Source organism: Nesoenas mayeri, assembly GCF_963082525.1.
Source record: "Nesoenas mayeri genome assembly, chromosome: 21".
Lineage (NCBI taxonomy): Eukaryota > Metazoa > Chordata > Aves > Columbiformes > Columbidae > Nesoenas > Nesoenas mayeri.
The window spans coordinates 6,620,170-6,640,314 of record NC_137571.1 but is presented as its reverse complement, the minus strand read 5'-3'; the positions used below and the strand labels follow the sequence as shown (position 1 = coordinate 6,640,314).

The following is a 20,145-nucleotide window of genomic DNA, read 5'->3' as shown; positions in this document are numbered from 1 at the left end:
AAGCTGGTGGGCGATCTCTGGGAAACACCGTGTCCGTGGTCACTGGGCAGCATGGGGAAGTGATACCCAACTTGAGGCCAAAATCTCATCAGACGCATGCGGCAGATCTGAGCGACGCTTCTTTCGCTTCCTCCCCGCCTGGAGCTATTTCTGATTCATTTTCTTTCCCTTTCCCTCTTGCTTTTGTTACTTTGTTCTGAGGTTTTGAGAGGTGGACTCATTCAGCCCCTTCCGCCACCCCGCCTTGCTTTCCGCCATGCTTCTGTTAGGCTTCTATCAGGATGCTGCGATCAGACCGTCCTTGTCCCCATCTCTAGCTGCTTTGCTCTCCATCTCCGCTCCCTCGAAGCGCACGAGCTGCCAGCACGGCCCGTGCCACCGCACAGAGACACTTTGCCCCCGAGGGACTTCTTTAGCTTTGCAGGAAAATTGCATGAGGATGGTGGCATGGGAATTCTGCCTTCAAAACATAAAGGAAAACGTGTGGGGGTTTGAATGCCAAACTATCCGTTTGCCTATAGATGCATGAGGGGTCAGAACCTCCCCGAATCAGCGGTTTCAGGACAAATACTTGCATGATGGTAACTTGGATTTGCATGAGAACGGGTCGGTGCTGCGAGGGGGTGACGGTCGAGCCCGGCCGTGCCCGCGGGCCTCCTAATGTTCTACTTTGCAGCACTTGAGTAAAAACTGTTTGCTTTGCTGATGGAGACACGAGGACCTTTGGAAGAATTGCTGGAGGGTGAGGAACAAATCAGCCTCGGGTGCTGATAAAATCATCAAAGTCCAGTTACAGAATCATTGCTGTTGGTGGGGGGGTGAGAAGCGGAGCTTTGCAGAACGGGAGTTTCACGGCTCATTTTGCAGACCCCCAGGATGAGTTTGGTTGTGCCCCGATCCATGAGGATCGTCCTTCCCCGTGTGTGGTTTGCAGCCCCAGCTCAATACAAGCTGAGCTGAAGCTCTTCTAGAAATCAGCTTGGAAAGTTCATTTCAGCCTTCAGCGTGTGCTCCGGGGGGAGATCTGCGGAGCTGCCTTCGTTTGGCTCTGTGCATCACTCCAGCATGATCTAATGCTCTAAACTCTCAAATAGGCTGGAAGCAGTTAAACGCTTTTTTTATTATTATTTTTAATGAGGATCTTTATCTGGTTAAATGTACCTCCCTCCCCTGCCCCCAAACCCATGTCTGTGTTCCAAGAGCTGGGAAAACTGTTGCAAAAGAAAGCGCTTTAAATATTTTCCCCTTTTCAGTAATTATGCTGTTTCTCCACTTTTTGTGCGTTTCTGCCGCTGTGAGCGAGGCGCTTCCTTTGGCTTATAGAACTGCAGGGAAAGCTTTATTATTATTGTTATTATTATTATTATTTTAAAGCCAATCCATGAGATTTTCGTGTGCTCGCTGAGCTGATGGAAACAGCAGCCTTGGAAACTCGGTTCGTAAAGATTTATTTGATTTTACATTTCTGGAGCAGATCTAAATGTGCCTCTTTAACGAGGTGTCTGCACCTCCCGCGCAGCCCCGCTCTCCCGAGGGCTTTGTTGCCGCGGCCTCCACGAGGCTGTTGAGAAGAAGTTAAGCAGCTTCTTCATTGTTTTCTTACCAGGAAGGAAACGGAGAAAAAGCTGCAGTGGAACAATTTTCCCTTTCAGGAAGGTCAGGGAGAGTTTTTCCCCCGACCGCGTTCCCGGGGGTCACAGGAACGTTCCCTTGTCCCCCGTCTCCAGCCCGTTCCTCACCGCTCGCGGTGACGCGGGTCGGTGTTGGTGTGTTCATTCTCCTTGGCCAGAGCTCTTTCCTGCTCTCGTTCAGACTCTCACGTCTTGATTGCTGAAGATTTCTTACGATTTCTGCATAAATCGCGTGGAGCAGCTCGGTGTCCCTGCTGCTGCCTTTGCTTGGAGGTCAGGAGGGACAGGGAGCTTCATATTAATTTAAAAGGTGCTTGTGTAAAGGACATCAGTGCCTGTTGGCTCAAGACATCCATTTGGTAGTCTAGTCCACCCACAGTTTCCAGACACCAGACTTCTCCATGTCCTCAGCCGCAGTCTTCCTTTAATAAATTAGTTTGCGCTTCCTTAAATCAGCGCATGACAGGCGCTGAGGTTATTGAACATGTTAATATATTAAATGCATTACCCCCTCAGCCCGTACAGGCAGGGTTGTGGCTGCACAGTTATGAGGATTGCTGCTCGGGCTGCTCTGGCTGCGCAGTGGGTCCAGCTGGCGCGAAGCTCCGAGAGAATCAGCTAACGGCAGGGCAGTCGGGCTGCGGGTCTGCAAGCGGCCCCGCGTGCTGCGGCCCTTCCGTGGCACCCGGAGCGGGGACGGGGCTCCCAGCGTCCCCGCGGAGCCGCCGCGGGACGGGGGTTCGGTCCTGCCCCCGGCGGGGATGGGGTTATCCTCAGGAACGCGCTGCCTCGCTCCCTCCCGCAATGCGGCTGAGACGTGTCGCTTGGATTGAAAACCGACCCAGTGGTCCAGACAGGAGGCGGAACGCTGTGAGCAAAAGGGCTTTGTAACGTACCAGGGAAAGGGATGAAAATAAGGGAACGAGGGCTCCAAGTCAAAGACAATTCAAGTGAATTATTAGCTGTTATTCTTTTTTTTTGAGCAGTGCAGCTATTGAGTCTCAGCGCAATCCTCAATGGGAAATACGCTAATTCTCTATGTTTTGAACTCTGCAAATCCATCCCGGGTACCTTTCTGGAAGATGAGGTTTTGGCTAATGCAAGCTTGATCCAGGAGACAGTGAACATCTTATAGCCCGTATCAATACAGACAGGCAGGCTCGGTGTTCACATTCTCTTCCTTACTCTTTAAGTCAATAAGTATAAAAGATAATAACACAAGTTTAACAAATTGAAATCTTTTGCCCAATAAATGATGTAAACTAAGGCTTTCCTTCTCGTGGAGCCTCACTTGGGAACACAGTATCCGTGCAGAGACCTAAATCAAGGCCTGTGCATTGTTTAAGTCAGACACAAAGCCCGTTTGGAGGGTTGGTCGGGGATGCAGAACCGGTGTTGCTGGTATTTTTTGAGGTATTTTTGTTGTTGTTAAATTGTTCACTTTTAATAGGAGAAATAGAAGCATAGTGCATGGCCAGTACAGGCAGGGAATCTCAATGTTTCTGTTCCCTAATATTTGCTTTAACTCCACCACCTTTAAAATGTGATGATGGATATTCTGAAAAATCAATTTCCCTCTTTCAATGTAAATGGGAAATAGCTTCTAGTCCCCATTAAGCTGCTTTAAGTGCTGCTGGAACACCGGAGTTTCAGCTTTCTCAAAACAACACAAGTATTTAAGCTGCTTGAAGTCCAGAATAAGACATCACAACCTAAGAAGAGCTTAAGTGGCCGGTAATACGGAGTTACAAGCGGGTGTAAAGCGGGAGCTGTGCTGATGCTGCGTGTTCTCCAGTGCAGCAACAGTTGGGCTGGGGTTACAATTTCCACTGATTCCTGGATTTATATACAGCCAGTTTATCTCAAATGTGGTGAACAGTCCTTAGGAAGGACCACTTAGCTGCTGAGGATCCAGAACTGCCTGTTTAAATCCTGCTTCCCCACCTGCTGCTTCCTCCCGTCCTTCTTCCAATATGGTTTTTCTCACTGTTTCCAAGGAAGCGACACTATGTGGGTTGTTTTTCCTTTGGAGCCAGAACTCTGTAAGGCAACAAGTAGCTGTGAGTCCTTCCTGGTAGGATTCGTATCCAGCTTCTTACTTAGGCAAAGCAGTGTTGATTTTACTGGAAATGGGCCAAAGGACTTCAGCATTTAATCCTGCCAGCATTAATTAAGGGGTCTGAAAACACAAACTGTAAGAAGAACCCTGATAAGACAAATATCATTGTCCTCCAGATTGCTCCCAAGGTGATAACTCAGCTGGTGTAAATAAGCCTTGAGCTTCCCTAAAACTGATGCAAACTCAGGTCAGATGAGGATCCAGCCCGCTGAGCCTCTTCCATGAAGGGAGAGCAGCATCCCTGTTTGCTGGAATTGCTTCTGCATCCCTGTTTTGTTGGGTGTTTTTTCTGCATCCCTGCTTTGCTGGGGTTTCTTGTTGCTGTGCACCCATGGTGCTGTGCACGGACAGCCCGTGCACCAAGGGATGTGCAGCAAGAGCTTTGCGGGCTTATCTTGTTCATCAGTGTGTGTGGGTATGGCCTTATCTCACCAAATGAGGACGGAAAGCAGAATAGAAAAAAGCAGGAGAAGGAAAGCAACACTTGCTATGGACTGGTCCTTTGGTCCTTTACATGAAGCCATTCTCAGAGGGGTTTTGGCTTTGGAGCTCCCCCGGTGCGGAGGCAAGAGCAGAACACATGGGGAGCGTGTGTTGGCTGTGAACAGCACCGGGCTGAGGAGAAGGGCTCATGTACAGCCAGCCTGGGATCTCCGAGGTGGCCACGGTGGCCACCGCGCACCTCTGAGGACCAGGCTCCCTCCCTCGAGCGCCGCGTTCTCGCCCAAACCATCGCATCCAACAGCCACCCCTGGGGAATTCATGTTACGCCCTCCCACTTCAGTCGAAGCCAGATGTGTGTAGCGCAGGGGATTTATGAGCTTGTTTTGAGGATGTGGTAGCACCAAAATGCCTGGGGAGCTCCCCTCCCCACCGTTCCCACCATGGGGATCACAGACCAACCCCCCCGGTCCTCCCAGGCCTTGGCTTGGGCTTGTTTTCTGTGCTCATCGTGGTTGGAGGAGATCAGTGCGGGCTTTGCTGTGGTGGCTGAGCGATGCGGGTCCTTTCTGCAGCCGCGATGCGCTGTGCCACGCGGCAGCAGCCTTGATTGCAACAGGCTGACTCACTCTGTCTTTTTGCCTGTTAGGTCCAAATTTAAATTCCAGTTCCATGAGGCCATAATCTGGACCCGTTGGATATTTTTTGGTGAAGCAGTTTTTCTCCTTAAAGCAATAGTGGTTCACTGGAAGCGGAGGTGTCCGTGAGAGCAGGGTCTGTGTGACTGGGTGTCTGTGGGTCCACAGCAAAACTCCCGGTCCAAAGTGTAGAAGGGAAATGTGATTTGGAGGAAGGATCTGAGCCAAGGTGGCCTCATCCTCCTACCTGAGTGTCCTCACCGTGGGGCTGAGGGGTTTTAGGCATGAAGCTTAGAAATAATAAATCTCTTATTGGAACTGGTTTGCTGCATTTAAAATATTAAATATCCTTTGAATCCACACCCTCGATGGGTGCCAGATACACAAGGATATATAGTCAGCCTTCCTGTTGGAGCCATTCCATTTCGTATAAAATGGGCTAAATAAATAATTCATGGGCTAAAGAGAAACTAACTTGGTAGCTCGATGGTTGTGGCATCTTCTGAGATGTCAGGGTGTCACGGGTCATTCTCTGCTCCAATGAATAGTTGCTTATTTATTTACACAATGCGGAGCAGCAGGAGGAGAGGTTGGTAGAGGTTCTCTGTGCTCCCACCCAGCTCGGGGACCAGGGGACTCTGGGCTCAGGGTTCCTGGTCCTGCGGGACCTCAGTCCCCACTGAAGGTTGTAATCAAGTGTGAGGATTCATTTTTTCGGTGATGAAAACAAGGCTGGTGCTCAGCACTGCTCGGGAGTTGTCGCAGACAGGGAGGCCGATGGCACATCGTATGGCCGCGGTGAATTGGTGCTCAGCCAGCGCCAGCGCTGTGCTGGGAGGTTCAACAGCCCAGGTTTCTTCTCCTCAGCAGCTCAGCCCATGAGAGATGTGGGAAAGAGAAAAAAGGGGCATTTTTCCTTTATCTCTCCTACCCTTAATTCTTCTCCTAATTCCACCTACTTACCTTTTCCCCCACAACAAAGGTTCCCTTTTGTTCAGCGTTTCCCTTGGACATAATTAGGGCTAATAACTATCTAATTAACCTGCTTGTAATCTGGGAGTTAGCATTAGAGGGGTGCCCTGTGATGCCGGCCTGCCCACGAGTCACCCAATCACACCATCTCAGAGCAATAACCGATGCCTTGATAACAATAACCAACGCTTGTGCCGAGGTGGGAGATGACGCTCAGTTGAGACGTGTTTCTCTTCCCTGCTTTCCTGCCATGTTTCTTTGCTGCACCATCACAGCTGAAGGCAATCCAGGACTTTTGTCCCCCATAAACCCAAATGTGTTCCCCGACTGTTGCGACAACACCTGAGACGTCTCACAGCCCCGTTAGCGGAGCAGCGAGGGAACGGGCGGTGACGCTTTGTGGCACGGGCTGTTTGCAGTGGCCAGTGGTTTAGGGAGAGCCAGAGCCAAACGATGAACTTGTTACTGCAGAGCTCGCAAAATTGAAAGAATATATATATTTAAAAAGTCATATTCACCAAAATGTGTTTTCTGCTTCTTTTCAGGGAATCTGACTAAACATATGAAGTCAAAGGCCCACAGCAAAAAATGTCAGGAGATGGGCGTGTTGGTATCTTCACTGGTGGATCTGGAAGCCGAAGAAGGTAAAGTCTTTCACCTTATAAACCTGCTGTTGGTGCTGAGCGAGGGCGATGCCCGTCCAGGCAGGAGGTTACTCCGCAGATCATCCTTTCCAAGATGTGGAGCAATTCTGTTCATCTCAAGCTCCTTCCAGCACCCAGGGAGGTTTCTGCTTGCACGGGGTGGGTTACGGGCCGTCTGGGGGGGTTCATCAACGGGGCGGTCTGAGCCCGTGTGTCTGTGCTGGGGGTTCCGTGTGTTTGTCAGAAGGATTTTGGCTGCTGGCAAGAGTGAACGGAGGGGTGGGGAGCGTCCTGTGTTTGCCCCAGCGCTCTGCACGTGGGCTGTGTACAGTACATAATCATGAATAGTGGTGCTGAGAAGGGGCTGTGTACAATGCATAATCATGAATAGTGGTGCTGTGAGAAGGTGCTTCTTGTTATTTTGGGGTGTTGAGTGATCAGTGCAGCCCTTTCAGACTTGGGTTCTGACCTGGGTGCTCAGGAGATGAGGACGTGGGAGGAAGAAAGGGCCCTAAGGCATCACCCCACACCCGTGTCCCCTTCGTGGTGCCTTCCCTGACATGCACAGGGGGTGGACAAAGGGCTGTCCCAGGCCACACAGAACAACCACCTACCAAAGCTGAGGCCGTCTGGCCTGGCTGGCAACGTGCCGCTCTGCCTCCAGGGAGGGCTTTCTGCCTTTGAAATCTGCCCAAGCCCCTGGCGTTTATCCAGCTCTGCAGAGCAACCTTTCCATCGCGCAGAGACACGGTGTTCTCGGCCACGGCCTCTCCGAATGCGGGCATGGCCAAAGGAGAACCTAGCTGGGGATTTTGCAGTGGCTGCCCATTGTTATGGGGCAAACAGTGGGATGCTGCTCCCGTGGGGGTTGCTGGAGAGCTCCTTCAGCTGGGAACTCACTCAAAAGAATTGATTAGCTGATGGTCCCCAAAAATCTCTCCCTGCTGTTACAGCACCCGCTGGTGATGCTTCTGCAGACCAAAGCCAGATAGGGAAAGTGGCTCCTGAAACGTTGGTTGCGTTACTCTGAAAAGAGCAACTGTTATTTTAAACCTTTCCATTATAGTCAATTAGAACTAATGAATCATATTAATTGAGTGTCACTTTTGAAAACCTGCAAATCAGAAGTCCTATTTATGTTACATGTAATTGCAGCCTTCCGAGGACAGAACTGCAAGGGCTCACTTCACCGGTCCGGGGGAGTGCTTTCTTTCGTGATTTCCTTCTGTCATTCATCCCTGGGCTCATACGGGGTTAATAGTGGTGTGGAAGCCCCTCCATGCTGGTGGGAGCACTCTGCTTTCCCAAAGGGAGCCCTGGCAGGTGGAGAGGCTGAGCTGGTCTGAGTCTTTGGCCTCATGGAAGGAGCAGAATTAAACAAAAGCACAAGAGGGGTCTGACTGCATCTCTGGGTTGGCTGGAGAAACCGAGACCATCTCCTGGGGGGCTTTTTCTTTCAGCCATAATTAAGTCACTGGTCACAGACCAGGGCTGTGGGGCATTGAACAGGCTGCCCAGGGCAGGGCTGGAGTCACCAGCCCTGCAGGGCTGGACATGGAGATGAGGGTCTCAGGACATGGGGCAGGGACAGGGCTGGGGAACAGTTGGACTGGATGATCTTGAGGGGCTTTTCCAGCCAAAATGATCCATGACTGCTTGTGTCTGACCAGCGGGTGGCTGGACACGCGCTGAGCCCAGCAAGGAAAGATCTCCCTGCAGAGGACCCGAACGCACCCGCGTGCAGCGGGGACTCCTCTGCCCCGGCCGCCGTCGGCTGCTCGCTGGAGTGAGCTGCGCTGGCTGGCCCTCATCGCATTATGCAAACAACCCGTGTAATTTTAGAATTACAAAAAACATACAGTCCCCATTTCCTCCCATTGATGAGGAGCGTTCGTGTTTGTGTAAAGGGGACGGTCTGCCAGGAAGGAATGCAGGAAGGTGAAAGCGGGAGCCGTGGTATCGCAGGACCTTTCCTTTATTTTCTTTCAGCTGCTTTTCCATCCGGTTGAAGTTAACACTGGACTTCGGCTGTATGTTCTGCCTCATGAGTAAGGAGGCTCATTGCTCATAAATGCCAATACTAAATAAAGCAGCCAAGAAGATGGCCAGAAAATCCTATTTTCCACTATAGTGGTTGGGGGCTATTTGGATGGATGAGAAAATAACATAAAGATAACAGAAAGGTGCATGAGAAATCAAGAGCTCACAGCTCCGTCAGGCATCCCGTGTTCTCATAGTGGGCTACAAAGAGCCTGTGTAACCACAATGTCTTCTCTCTTTGCAAAGGGGCTCAGAACAGACCCCTAGCAAGGACTATTTTAATTAGAAAACTAGAAAATGGCTATTTCCATGTGCCACAAGCCAGCACGGGAATGGCCGCGCTTCCTTTGGGGCAGGCAGGGAGGGAGCCGCAGCGCCTAAAACTCCCCGGATTATTTTAAACAAGAGTTATATTTCACTCGATTGTTTTTATTTCTATTTAAGGGGCAGGAGAAAGTAAGGAGTGTTACTATAAAAGGAGATCGGAGTCTAATTCCTCACTCCTGCGTTGGTTTTGCTTGATGGGATTGCACCGGTTTGGTAGAACAAGCTCAGAATAACACACGTGTAATGAAACGCAGCCCTCGGCCAAAGCCGACAAGGCGCGTTTTCCCTGGCTGCCTCTCCCGTCCTTCTCCCAGCTCTCCCTCCTCCTCTCCCTCCTCCTCTCCCTCCTCCTCCTCTCCCTCCTCCTCTCCCTTCTCCTGACTTGCCCTTTCTCTGCCCGTTAGCTCAGCAGAATGTGTTTTGGCGCAGGGAGCCAGGGCTCGGCTCTGAGCTCTCTCTGCCTGTCCCGAGGCCAAAGCAAACTCCCCTTGGGCTGTCCCGGCGCTCGCTCACATGTTTCCCTCCGTGGCAAATGCAAACACGTCCCAGCGCGGAGCTGGCTTCGCGTTCCCCTCACTCCCTGTTTCTGACCTTGCTCTCTGTCCTGTCCGCTGGGCGACTGGGACCCGGCAGAGGCCACAGCGGACGCGGCTCCCCGAGCCCATAGATACCACATAATACCATAGGAACCACAAAACCAGAGATGGGGACCAGCCCTTGGCTCTGCCAGCGCAATGCATTCCTTTTCCAAGCGAGAAATATGCACCGTTCACCCTACAGCCGGGAAAACCGGTCGTTTGGAATAATCTTTGTTCTGAATTCAATCCCTTTGGGAGTTTGCAAACCCGCCACTGGATCCTGCGTCCAGCAAGCACCGTGATTATACGGACGGTCACAATGCGAGTCCACCTCGCAGCGAAGAGCCGCTGGCTTGGACTCGGTGCCGCGTGAGTTCTGCGGTAGGTCTCGCTTTATGGACCAGATACTTCTGAAATGTGGTGGGGAGCAAATGAGGTGCATTTCAGGCTGAGCCTTGGATGGATCAGCAGCCCTGGTAAAATACACGTCTTATTTATTTCACTGGTGATGCCAAGTATTTCATGAGCTTTTACTAGTAGGGCCCTGTTATTCCAAGCAAACAAAATGAGGGGTTTTTTATGCATAGATCACAGTGACTTCTCACTGTGTGGCCGTGGCCGCTGGTGGCAGCCGCCCTGCCCGCTGCAGGCAGGTCTGCTCCAGCCTCAGCGCTCACCCGGCTCATTTCCCCTCCGGCTCGTCCTGCTGACAGATGGCAGCTCTGAATGGAAAACCGTTTCAGTGTTCATCGGAGGAGAAAGCGTGTCCTAGGCTGAACTGACGGTGAAAAGAGGCCAGCAGTGCCGCAATTAATCACCTTGTTTGGTGCAGGTGTCAGAGCAGCATCCCTCCCAAAGCTGGGGACCACGCGCATCCCGGCAGCTCTGCGCCCGTTGTCTTGGTGCTTGGCACAAACAGAGGTTGGAAAAACTGGTGTTTTATCAGCGTGTGCAGAGCGGTGGGGACTGGCAGGGCAGCCTGGCGGCGTGATTGCGTTGAGCTGCAGTGACATCCAGTGGCTGTTCCCGATGGGCCTCTGCAGGCTGAGCGCGCAGCTGTGCACATCTGGCGCGCAAAGGCAGGTTTTCCTGGTGCAGAGCCGGCGCCATCTGCTTGGAGCTTGGTGCTGGTCTCACAAAGCCTCCGCCGGCCCTTAAAGTAGAAGAGAGATGTGGTATATTTACCTGCAGATATATTGCAAATCCTTTAGAATTTGCTTCTTGTACACTCCTCACTGTTTACAAGCCCTTATTAACAAAGCATCCCTGTGCAAGGCTTTCCACAGGCAGACAGCAAAAGCCTCTGCTACAAACGAGCATCTGCATCATAGCCAGAATTTATCAAAATAAGGGAAAATCCACAAAAGTGCTTTCAACCCTATTTTTCACCCTAATATGTCCTGTCTTGCTAATGTTTAACTGCAGAAAAAGGCCCAACGTGAAGGATGGGAACGGCCATCCCAGTGCCTTCCTCATACTTTGGCAGCTCTAGGTATTTTGTAGGCACCATTGCAACAAATAGTCGTAAGAAGCCCACTAAAGGGTGATTGTGCTGCTGTTCTCATCTATTAAGAGCCTTATTTTGCGTTTCTAGAGGGAGGCAGGCAGGGGGTGCGAAGGGCTGGAGCAGAAGCTGCGTGTGTTGTCAGAGCAATGGCTGGAACCAGTTCAGGGCAGAGCGGGAGGTCCCAGTGGGGTCCACTGGGCTGTACTGGGATCGCCAGGAGCGGAGCTGGCACAGAGGGCAGCGGCTGCAAGGCTTCAAAGCACGAGATGATCACATCTAGGAAATGACTGGGTCCTCCCTCCTCTTGTCCCCTTCGAACTTTTGGGCAGATTTAGCACAAAACCCGTCCCTGTGCGTGTGTTTCACCCTCTCTGTTCTGTGTTTGTCCATCCCTTCAGGAACCAGTGAAGACCTATTCCAGGACTCTGAGGGGCGGGAGGGATCTGAGCCAATTGAAGAACATCAGTTTTCAGACCTAGAAGAATCTGACGATGATGATGACAATGAAGATGAGGAAGACGAGGAGGAAGAGGAGAGCCAAGATGAGCCACCTTTAAAGTTGTCGGAAGGCAAACCTGCCACCCTCCCGCTGCACTCTTCAGGTGGCTCTCCATCTTCTCAGGAGGAAGGCACCGAAATAGCATCATCCTTAGCCCAAGAAACTGTTTCCAGCAGCCAAAAAGCAGGTGAAGACCAGCAGGGCTCCTCCTCGGGGCTGGAAACGAGGTGGTCAGCAGACAGCAGCGACGTTGCCGTGTGCCACAGTTTCTTGAGTCTCCACAGACCAGCTTTGACCTCCACCAAGCAATTGGCTTCTGCTGAAAGAGAGTCTGTCACAAGGCCCCAGATGTCCTTAGTTATGGACCTGTCAACCTCCAAGGACACGTCCCCAAGAAGAAGGTGGTCTCCGAGTCAGGACTCCGGCAGAGGCGCTGGCAGCAGCCGACCGATGCTCGCGAGAAAGCACCTGTTAACCAAAAATGAAACTTCGCCCAAACGGTTTTCCCCGCCCGGAGAGCTGTCCCCCCTCCGGTGCCTGTCTCCAGGGAGGGGGGTGTCTCCTGGCCAGCGAGTCTCTCCCAGGAGGGAGGCGTCTCCACTGAGGTGTGTGTCACCAAGGCTTGAGCTGTCGCCCAGCCGGCATCTTTCCCCCCGAACAGAGCTGTCCCCGAGGTCGTACCTTCCACCAGAAGGAGAAGTCTCCCCTGTGAGGCGCTCGTCGCCGAGCAGAGAGATGTCATCGGTCAGATATTTATCGCTGAAGAAGGTCCTGTCCCCAGGCTGTTCGGAGTCACCGAGGTATCCGTCCCCCGGGAAAGAGGACTTGCCTGGTACGAGCAAATCAGCAGCAGATGACAAAGTTCAAAGCTCATATCAAGCCCAGCACGGGATATTGTCTTCGATGCCTCTACCTCACAGGTTCTTTGGCAAAAACGTACAGCTCTATGAGTCCAAGCTGGTAAGTTCGAGCCCTTCTTGCGTTCTAGTCCCCGCGGTACGTTCTCTGATATGTTTTTTAATGAAGGTTGCAATGCAGAGTGCGCAGTGACTGTGGCACAGGTCACCCAGAGAAAAGTGACAGCGGACAGCACCAGCTTTTGCACCCATTTCAGTCCTGATCATCTCAATTGAAGAGAAATCAGGTTGTCCTTTCTCCAAGAGGGTATTTACTCTCCCGAGCCAAGCAGTCTCCTGCTGACACAAGCAGTGAGGTGACAGCTTCATAATGGCTAATTGTCACTAAGAGGCTTTTTCTTGTTTTTCCTGGGAATTTCACACCCATTCCTGAGATTTCACCAGCTGGGGTGAAGCTGGGACCATTGTTTTCCTGCTCAGTGGCCCGAACCAGGTCTGATCTGGTCGTTGCTGACTTGTGGGCTGTGTGCGTATGGAGCCAGCGCTGTTAGATTAACCGCTGAGAAGTGTTTGTTTGGGCATCTCTGATTTCATCTCGCTTCTCTCTTCAGCACAGAGAGGTGTTACCGCTGGGTCCAGAAACTTATTTAATCTCTCTGCTGGACGTATCAAATCCTATGAGTAAAGGAAAACTGCATGTTCCTCCCACCGCTACAGGCAAATTAGACGTCGGGTTTGGTGGGACGTTTCCCGTTTCCGCTGAAGCGCCTGGCCCGCCTGTGCTTTGTGCTGATGACCGTGAAATTCGGGTGCTGGAGTGGCCCTGCTGGGAAACTGGTGTGAGGAGAGATGGAGCCCTCAGGGCTGCGCGGGGAGGAGAGGCCTCGTACGCCCTGGAGAAGCGGTCACGGCAGATACTGACCCAGGTCTTCTCCAGGAAAGCCGCGTTGCCCAGTGTGCGTTTCTTCCGTGACTATGATAACGTACCATCTTCTGGTGCCGCCTTCCCTCTGCTTTGCGCTATGGACGCTTGCCTTACCTTCTCGGGGCCTATCCTTAGTTTTAGGTCCAAAATTTTGCTTACTTTATTGCTATTTCCCTTTCCTGTCAATTAACTTTTTGTGGTGAATCTCAGGGCTTTGGACACCCCAATCCTTCCCCTGTCAGGAAAACCACCCACTGCCACCATTCGTAGCAAATCCTCTAAGCTCCCTAGTCCACAGTAGGACATGGTTTTGTATACTCCTGCCCATTCATACCTTTTAACTGAAGCTCACACACATACCTTCTTGTTCCATTTTCCTGCTCTTACGCACCCAAAGTCACCGGTGTTGCTTTGCTCACGTGTCTCCAACGCAACAATAAAGACCCCAACAGGAAACTTTCTATTTACCAGCGAGATGGACAGCTGGGCTTTCATAGCAAAATTACATTCTCAATGAGGCTACAAGAGACAGAATTGTGGATTTATCAGATCCCAAACGGAGCTCTGTGCTCAAAACTGGTGCCCTATACATTGTTTAGAAACTTGGAGGCCATCACAGCTTAGCTCAGCTTAGTCCGTCCATCAGCCCGACCGTGACCGTCTGTCCCCCCTGGCTCCTGCAGTAGTGGCCTCTCCTTCTGGTGGCTGCTGCACCATTGAGATTATTTGTTTGGGGGTTTCCTGGCATCCCTTTAGTGATTTTGCCAAGACTTCGTGTGGATAAGTGAGATTTAGCAAGGGTTTGGGCTTGTAGCTGCTGACCAAGGTTACACTGTCTTGAGTGGCTCTTGCTTCTTTCTCTTCTTTTCTCTTTTGCTGCTTTCCTCTGTCGCCTCTTCATGGAGATCAGCCAGTTCTCCATCATCCTATGAAGGAATATGCCCTCCAGTGAATCCTCAGATTTTGTAGCTGACTCCATCTTAACGGAAAGCTGATCTCAGTTTCTGTTGCTTCCTCTTCTCGCGAGTCCTGTTTAGGGGTTTAGTTATAAGCTCGTCACTAATTAATCCATTTCTGTTTAGCCACATATCTCTCCATGATGTACATTAGGAAACTATGTGAAGCACCAAGAGAGAAAGAGGAAAAGGTAAAATCGTAGGGTCCTGACCCGTGATTTGTACAGACCACACCGTGAGGGTGGTGGTGGGGACCGCACTGCTGGGTGTGCTTTGGCCAAACAAGAGTTAACGCTGTCATTCGGTCCAAAGCATCCTTGCGATGAGCAGCTGTGAGGGTGTAATGCTGCTGTGACAAAGTACAGTGAAAATAAATAACGTTATTTTGGGTGGTCAGAAACCCCATGTACTGAAAGGGATCCAGAGCAACGTGGACGGCAGGAAGCACTGTGTCCTCTGCCAGGGCCTCAGGGGCAAGTCTGATGATAGCACAAGGGGTAATAGTTTTGAGCTAAAAGAGGGGAGATTCAGACTAGATATAAAGAAGACGTTTTTTACAATGAGGGTGATAAAACACTGTCCCAGGTACCCAGAGAGGTGGTGGATGAACCATCCCTGAGACACCCCAGGCCAGGCTGGACGGGGCTCTGAGCACCCTGAGCTGGTGACGATGTCCCTGTCATGGCAGGGGGGGCACTGGGGGGCTGGGAAGGTCCTTCAACCCAAACTATTGAATGATTTTAAAATGATCCAACCCTGAACCAAAGCCCTGGATATTTGCCCCAGGAGACCATGGGCATATTTGTACCCAGACAGCAAACGCTGTGAGTTGTTTTGCTCCTTACCTTCAAGGTTTGGGGGTCCAAGTGTTCCTCGGTTGATTGATCTCCCTCAGATTAGAATAAAATAATAACAAAACCAGTCCTTATAGTGAACATTAATGGCGCTAATGCCGTAACTTGTACGGTGCACTGATTCAGCTGTTCCTTTTCCCTCTCTGGTGCAGAAGATAGAACCACGAAGCCCAACGCGCTCGCCTGGCGTCACACAGCCCGTCTGCTCCAGACCCTCGCAGGCACCTCACGAGATGCACCTCCACGCTCCCAGCCGCGGCGGGGACAAGGTCTTCAGCCACCTCCCGTTGCATTCGCAGCAGCTCACGAGGACGCCGTATCCTATGATTCCCATCGGGGGCATCCAGATGGTCCAGGCGAGGCCCAGCACCCACCCCAGCTTGGTGCCCGGTTCGGTCGTGTCCCTGCAAGCCGGATACTTCGCCTCTGGTGGCAGCAGCTTCGTGGAGTTCAGCCGCGCTCCCCAGAGGGACGAGGACCCGCCGGTCCCGCAGGAGCCGTCGTCGGCGTCCGTCTCCCCGGTCGCAAAGGTTTCCAAATACACGCTGTCCCCAGAGCCTACGAGCAGCGGGTACTTAGAAGAGAAAACGAGGACTAGTGAGCTTCAGCAAAAGACAGACCAGGAGGAATACAGGGTAAAAACGTTGGCGGAGTCCAGCCGCGCGGAGCAGGCGGCCCCGGGCAGCCCCAGCGCCACCCACGAGCACTCTCCAAAGCCTTCGACGAGCGGGGAAGAACCCTCGAAGAAAACGGGCAAGAAGCAATCCGGCAGCTCGAGCACTTGTTTGGAATCGTCCTGCACTTTCATCTCAGCGCCCCCCTCGCCGCCGCTGGACCGCAGCGGCAGCACCGGCTGCCTCTCGGAGCCGCCGCCCGGCCACCCGCACGCCCAGCCCTTCGGCCGCAGGAGGAACCTCTCCGGGGACCCCGGGGGCGCCCCCAGGGCCGGCAGCCTCGAGCACGCACATGTAGGTCAAACTCAACACAAGGTGGATGAAAACACGGGAAGTACTTAAGCCCCCGCCATCCGTTCCACCTTTAGGCTTCCTATGTAAAATCAACAGACATTTTCAACACTATTTCCTTTAGTATAATCATCGCTATACGGAGCACTCTAGTGAATGACCAAACCCATGGAAGATTCCTGGTTTTCTTTGTCCCAGTCTGGTATTATCTCCACATGTATGCAGTTACTTGTGCCTTTTTCTATACCTTTTGTTGCTTGAAATGTACAAAGATGTTTGAGGCTGTGAATATTTTTTTAGAGTTTTTTGGAAAGGGGTTTGTTAGACCTTGTCTTTTTTGCCATTTCGGTGTGCGTTCTTATGGGCCTGAGAGATGCAGAAAGGAAAGGGTTAATTGTTTTAGGAGGGAGAAGATGCACTGAAAACAAAAAACAAAACAGAAAAACTTTTTTTTATATTGATTAAATGATTAAAAAAGAAAACAAACCAAACCCTTGCTCCTGTGTACAGAAGTTTATGATTCGTATTTATTACAGGCTTTATTTAATTCTTGCAAAGTGCTTGGTTTTTGGTTTTTTCCTCGCATCCCTCGGGTTGCCTATGGTTGTGCTTTAAAGAGTTGAGACTGCTTTACATTTGAGAAACGTGTTTACCCTGAACTTGTCGATGAAAGTAGCACTTCCTTGAGCAGGGGGAGGCTCGTGCGCAGCGAGAGAAACCCCTACCAGAGGGAGAAAACGAAGCCTGAGCGTCCTCCCTCCTGCCGACCCCAGCAAAGCACTTTTCTAAAAAGGGACAAAAAAGCAGGTTCTTCTTCAAAGCTTTCCCTGCAGGAACACAGGAATGTATCGAATGTAGCCCCGGGAATGGTGTCTCTCGCTGGACGAGCCGGCCTCCTGCTCGCTTTAATCCTTCCGCCCCGCCGCGTGTTGCGCCCGCGCCGCCCCGCGAGCCCGCCCGTGCCTGACAGCCCGCGCTCCTTCGCCTCCCGCCGCAAGGACACTCGGCCTTGCGACCGTGTTCCCCCCGCCCCGTGGTTGGTTTTGCAGTGGCAGACGAGCTCTGTCCGTCTGTCCTGCTTGCTGCATCTGTCAGTCCCGCTCACTGCGTCCGTCAGTCCCGCTCGCTCCCGCCCGGTTCCGCTCCCCGCAGGTCTGCGCGCCCGCCGCTCCGCGTCTCCCTGCCGCCCCCCGTCTTATGTTAATTTAATTTATTTATTTAAACGCAACGTGGCGACCGCCCCTGTGGTGCCGGCGTGATGGTGCGGGGTGGTCGGTGTTTGCAATCAGCTGCTTGTGCATGCACAGGGGTTTCTGTGCCGATCCGTGGCGGAGCAGTGGCCTCCACTGCCGGTAGATACCAAACCCAGAGGCGCCCCTGGAGCGGCTCCCGTGTGGCGCTGCCGTGCTGTCTGAAGCAGACGTTGCAGGGGTTTGCCCTGCGGCCAGCAGGCCCTGCGCGGCTTCGGAGGCTCTTCTGCTCTATGGAATCTGTACAAACCTCTTTTTTTTTAGTTAAAAAAAGAAAAAGATATAAGTATTGAACCAGCGGAGCGGTTCTTTCTGCTTTCAGAGCTGCTCCGCTTTATCGGGTATGTAATACGCTTTTTAAAAAAAAATTAAAAATTAAAAAAAAAATCACATAAAACCCTCACCGAGAACACATTTCCTTGCCAGACTTGATGAGCTGCGAACTGTTCCCGTTTCACGGGCAAATAAGATCATTTTTTTAATAATCTTCTGTGATTATTATATTTTTTTTTGCTTTTCTTGTAAAGGGAATTAAGTACAAAAGAAGATATCATGGAAATAACATTAAGGCTGTGACACTGACCAAAACAAGGTCCAGAACCCATTTATACCTTAATTAGCACTTTGATCGAGTTTCCCTTTTTCCCGTCTCCCCCCGTTTGGCCCCAGGCCCGGGAGCTCGGCTCAGCTGAGCCCTCAGTGCGTCTCTTAAGCACCAGCCTAAATCCCACTCAGGCTTTAAGCGTCTGCTTAGTATCAAGATGCTCGGCCAGGGCCGGCGTGAGCATCCCTGGAAACCATCCGCCCCATCTAGTGACAGTTTGGACTTTCCTGCCTTCTGCCACTGTCCTCCCGCTTGCCCTCGTCATGCTCTTAACATTATTCCAAGGTAGCTTTTTGTATTTAATTTATATATATATATATATATATATATATATATATATATATATATATATATATATAAATTGTACATAAAGAAAAATAGCGCAGCAGCCGTGCACTCAGCATCCCGGTTTTGTTAGGTGCATTTGCCACGAGCTTTGGGCTAGATCAAATCTGCTCGGCTTCTTTCCGTAACCATTTTAATCCTTGACCTGCTGATACTTCGCATGTTTTGCCTTTGTTTTTTTTTCCTCCCTCTGTCATTTCTGAACAGAGGGGGGAAAAAAAGAACAACAACAAAACCCAGGAGTCATTACGTTGGTTTTGTTGCTGTGGTTTATTTTTGTTATTATTATTATTATTTCTTAAAGCTTTGCCGGCAGCTCCAGATGAGTTGAAGCTTTCAGCATCGCGGCTGCAGAGCGTCCGTGCTGGCGGCTGGCGCTGCGTGCGACCGTCCGACCCCTCCACCCGCGGCCAAAGCGGAAGGGTCGGGGTGAGGAGTTTGGGAATTGCTCCCCGAGGGGACCCCGTACCCGTCACCCGGGGACCGCTGGAAACTCAGGGGATGGGCAAATAGAGACCCCAAGGCTGCTCCGTCTCCACCCGCTGCGGCTCCTCTGCGGGGCGGCGGGGGATGCTCCGGCCGGGGGTGAAATGGTGCTTCATGTTATACCTAACGGGCGCAATACGGCCTATTGGATAGGCAAAAGGGATCACAAAAATCAATATTCAAGGGCTAATTCTCACACGGACAGCTCGGAGCTCGGCGGGAAGGGCGTCCTCCTCCGCGCCGCCACCAGCATCTCCGCCTGCGGGCAGGGCGGGTGTCCCCGAGCCCGGCTGCGGGGTCCTGGGCTGACCCCGTGCCGGTCGCGTCTCCCCGCTCCTCGCGCGCAGCCCGGGGCACCGCGGCTCCAGCCGTGTTCATAGCGCTGCGTGTTACCCACGGTGCAGCCGTCACTGGTGGCTGCCGTCCCCACCCGGGCGCCCGTTGGCCTCCCCGTGTCACGCTCGGTGAAAGCTGTTTGCAGGTCACAGCTTTTAATGTCACTCGGGGTGTCTCTTCTGTCTGCAGAATAGGAGCGATAAATCCTGATTTACCTCCCGCAGGGCTGGCTGGGTTTGGCTGTACTGATGCTTTGCGGAGCGGTTGGCAGTATTATTCGCGAGAGAATGTATTTATTAATAATAATAATGCAAATAGGCAAATGAAAAAACCAAAGCCCAGCCCTTCCTTCTCATTGGCAGGTGGAAATAAAATCTCCTGCTTTTCTTCTGGCAGAGGGTCTGTAAATGTCTAGTCCATGAGGACAAGTGGCTCCCAGAGACCGGCTGCTCCTCGTTGTTACGTAGCTGGTTAATCAGCCAAAACCCTACTCAGATATTTCCCTCCCTATTAAGCTGTTTGTGTAGCTTCCCTGATCGCAGGTACTCATGGAAATGAATGCTCTGGCATCCAAGAAACCATTGTGCATGGAGGACTTGGCCCCTGCACTTAAATAACTCCTTGAACCAGCCGTTAAGTACCAAACCTTCTATCCAGAGCTAATAAAACCCTTGTACGTTGGCTTAAGCTTAAGCATTTCTGGAGTTCCAGTAACTTCTTTGTGCTGAAGCGCGAGTTTCGCTGCTTTCATCGCGGTCACAGAGCTCGGTGTCCTGCAGGACTGCGCAGCCCGTGGGCGGAGGAGAGGGGGCGGTTGGCTCCCAAATGGACCCCGTGCCTTGCGGCCCATCTCTGTCCGCTCTGATTATCCACAGGTTGTTGGCTGGATACCCGGGAACGCGGCAGGAAACACTTAAAGCTGCGACTTTACCGCCTGTGACTGGGAAATGTGTTTCATGCCCTGCTCCTAAGGGGGACGTGTCAGCCCTGGTGTCCGTAGCGTCGCGCTCCTCGGCTCGCTGGTAAAACCCACCGCCCCGTTAGAGCCGCTGGCTGCACGGGGAGCGCTGGGTCCATCCCCAGTGCTGGGGCTGGAGGTGGCGCCATCGGGGCTATGCGGGTGACCCGGCCGCCCCATCGCTCTGCTTTCCCCTCCACCAAAAAACCCCAA

General features: G+C 52.0%; 1 protein-coding gene across 1 annotated transcript in view; it reads left to right on the top strand.

Annotated features, from left to right (window-relative positions):
- Positions 1–16,004, top strand: part of HIVEP3 (HIVEP zinc finger 3) — a gene marked incomplete at its 3' end in the record, with an annotated part of 44,215 nt that extends 28,211 nt beyond the window's left edge. Inside the window, exons 4-6 of the mRNA XM_080357573.1 lie at positions 6,347–6,445; positions 11,296–12,356; positions 15,141–16,004. Coding sequence (XP_080213699.1) covers positions 6,347–6,445; positions 11,296–12,356; positions 15,141–16,004 — 2,024 coding nt within the window. The remainder of the gene's footprint in view (positions 1–6,346; positions 6,446–11,295; positions 12,357–15,140) is intronic.
- Positions 16,005–20,145: the final 4,141 nt, after the last annotated feature.